Source organism: Morone saxatilis, unplaced genomic scaffold (assembly GCF_004916995.1).
Source record: "Morone saxatilis isolate NCDOM2014 unplaced genomic scaffold, NCSU_SB_2.0 Contig14, whole genome shotgun sequence".
NCBI classification, from domain to species: domain Eukaryota; kingdom Metazoa; phylum Chordata; class Actinopteri; family Moronidae; genus Morone; species Morone saxatilis.
In genome coordinates this window covers 6939313-6942836 of record NW_023339696.1, presented here as the reverse complement: position 1 = coordinate 6942836, position 3524 = coordinate 6939313, and the positions used below count along the sequence as shown (strand labels likewise).

At 39.2% G+C, this 3524-nt stretch overlaps 1 protein-coding gene across 1 annotated transcript in view; it reads right to left on the bottom strand.

The window, feature by feature from the left end:
- Positions 1-3524, bottom strand: part of arhgdig (Rho GDP dissociation inhibitor (GDI) gamma) — a 24620-nt gene that overhangs the window by 13707 nt on the left and 7389 nt on the right. The window contains exon 2 of the mRNA XM_035655008.1: positions 662-835. Coding sequence (XP_035510901.1) covers positions 662-835 — 174 coding nt within the window. The remainder of the gene's footprint in view (positions 1-661; positions 836-3524) is intronic.

The following is a 3524-nucleotide window of genomic DNA, read 5'->3' as shown; positions in this document are numbered from 1 at the left end:
TATCTATCTATCTATCTATTCATCCTCTGAGAACCTTGAATGTATAAAAAAAAATATAGCAATCCATCTAGTTAGTCAGTCTGGACCAAATTGGGGACAGCTACAAGGACATTCCTAGAAGCACGTAGAACAGCTACGATGGCGAGATGATACTAATGCTTGCTTTTAGCTTGTACGTGTTATGTTAAAATATTAAATATATATAATAGACATTATAATAGACATTTGATATGGAGACCAAAGTGACTGTGCACAACTAGTATTGTGGGTTCAGCATGGACGGATTAAAAAGATAACTGGCTGTTTGACAATAAATTCCTCTCGTCTCTGCTTTTCCTTTCCCTCATTACAACCCTTCCAGCTGATAACGTTACTAAGATGCAGATGAGCTGGTTTTGACTTACAGCTGTGGGGGAGCTATTCTACTGATATCAGCTGTCATGGCCCGGCTGCTGGATTAGAGATGCTGAGGCAAGCAGGTCTGTTCCTGTGTGTGTGTGTGTATGTGTTTGATCAGTAGTTGATGACTGCGAGGAACTATGCACCAAGTCGTTATATTGAGCGAATGGTATTATTAAAGCTGCAGTAACACTGGGTAGCAGGGTGAATCCCCAGCTCTTATATCACCTCAATAAACACACACACACACACACACACACACCTGCCATAGTTGGTAGCAGCCCCAGGAGGGTCTGCTTGTACTTGACCAGACTCTCGTCGTCTTTGTCCAGTTCCTGAATCTCCTCCAAAGACTTCTGGGCCGGAGGATTGTAGTTTAAGTTTCTCTCATCCTCTTCCTCCTCAATAGGCAGTTCCGTCTTATCAGCCATTAGACCTACCAGGAAGAAAGGAGGGAGAAAGTTCACAACCTTTTCTGACTTATAACTGGATTAACTTGTATATTTTTACAATAATTGTTTCACACAATTGAACAGTCAGTTTTTAGGTTGATTTGGTTGTGTCTGCATTCATACTGTTACCACTGGGACTAGCGGAAGCTGGATGTTTCAACCATTAGACTCTTAGCTAGTTAACTATTCACCATTTATCCATGGAGGGCAACCCGCTATTTCCACCATTTGTCCCTTAACTAACTGTTCATCCATTTATTTTTGCTACAATTACTTTCAGTTACCATAACCATTCAGCATCACTCTTAAAAAACAAACTGTTTAATCTATTATTTAACTACAAGCTAATTGTTTCGGAGGTTTATAGCATTACTTTTAGCTAATTGTTTCAACGTTTTATATCAATACTTTTAGCCTACTGGTTTAATCATTTATTTATTAATTTACTAATACTATTAATTTATTTTAGCTAACAATTATTTTGGCTATCATAACAATTTATCTGTATTTAACCACTAGCTAATTGTTTCAATAGTTAGGCTGTTGCTGTCTCATATCTCCTCACTGCATGTTCAAATCAACGGAGATGAGACGGGAACTGGCTCACTGTTTATCTAGAATTACTTCAGTTATCAATATCAATAATTATACATTACTTTATTTTATTTTTTTAACGTTGGTGTTTATGCTAACGTTAGCTAAGTTATCTTCAAACTGTACCTGCTGTTACTACATATATATACACATATATGGTCCATGTAAGTCACCATATCACATACTTCATTAGACTGCATCCAGAAGACATTAAAACGTTTTTTCACAAGGCTTAATCAATGATATTCTACATAAACATATCGATGGAAATAGCTAATGTTGTTTCCTTTTCATCTCTGTTGAGAGTTGGACATGTGCCATGCCAATTGGGCAGCGGCATAGGGTTTAGCATTACTTTTAACTAACCATTTCAGTGACAGTAGGGTAAACTTCTCCCTGTATAATGCCACACAGTTCAACACACCACAAACTACATCCTCCAAAATAATCATAAAATGTAATCAACGCCTCTCTAAAACCGTTTCAAACTGAACATTATAACCTTCATGAAGGATTTATTGCAACATTGCTGTATTGGTTTTAGTTAGGTGCAGCCTACCTAATAAACTTTACATTTTTTGCAAATTGGCTGAGCTACTCCATCTTTCATACCCCTGGTTTGGAACAACTGAACTACAGTAGTTCACATGTAGTTCACACCACAGTGAGATAAATATGTGCAGAATGAATAGATGGGTTTGTTGTCGGTTTGTTAGGAGTAGAAACTGAGAGGAATCTTTCTTCTGCTCTAACTGACAGCCACCTAAGGACAATAACATTTGCAGCAACGTTCATCTGCAGTAAATATTTCTGTTATATTTCAGTGACTGAAAACTCAACCAGCACAGGCAAGATTGCTTTACTGTCTGGGATCGGATACATATTACTCTATGTGCAGCTCCAGCCATCCAGGGTTTGATTTCATCAGGGATTTTGATTCAATATTGAGTTATACAGACATTCGATAATGTGTTCTGCAAGCCGAAATTTCATTTCAGCATCTCCACCTCATCCGAACCTCCAGAGAGTGAATACTTGCAGACTGGAATAGTTACAATAACTGAGGATTTGGGCAGAGAAAACACAGCAGTTTTAGGTAAACTGGTTGACTTTTTTTTAACCAGAAAGACAAATTACAACACAGGCTCTTATTTAACAAAATGTCCTCACTGAAACAGGCATTACAAGCTTAGCATTGGCAATAATGTAACTTCGCCCACATTAAAAGCAGACTTTCATACATTTTCTCAATAATGAATTATCAAGTCTTGATTACATTCATGTTTTGTGCATGCCTTTGTGACATTGTGTCTTTGTGAAACTCTGGCTGCAATCAGAAAGCGCTCACACACAGTCCTTCTTTCATCTGATGACCACCCTGATGAAGTGGAGAGGCCCTGCATGTATGTTCTTATCTCATGAACTTATAAAGACACACACAGGCAGATCATTTCCTACAATAAAACATTACATGGTTACCAACACAAATGCACAATGCATTCCTCCAGACTCCAATTATCTGGAGAGCAGGGCTCGAGACACAAACTGAGCTGTGGACTATTTACTGTGCTGTAACAGGTTTGTGTAATAGCCTCTGGTTCTGTTTTTACTGTTCGTAATGAGACAGCTCAGTGTACATCAGCTCAGAGCTGTGTGTACAGGTAATTGGATGACACAGAGAGTACACACACCCACACACCCACCCACCCACACACACACACACACACACTCTCTCTTTAGTCAAAAACATACCCACGTTGTTACAGATTCTGTAAACGCTAGTGAAAATCAAATGTGCTAAACGGGGACATAATGACACAATACGTGTGTCAACACAAACACATACACGCACATGTATAGCCGTGCACTGTGTCTCTAGCAGCACCCCACCCAGTCAGGACCAAACTACGGCTGCCTTCGCCGGTCACCATGGCAACTCTTTCAACTCCCCTTGCAGTGACATCACCTTTGCTGTGGACCTGTTTTATATGACTGAATATGCACAGTGGGTTTTCACTTGCAGCAAGAGAGAGATACCTGGTAAGTTTTAATACACCCTGCATTCACACACACACACAC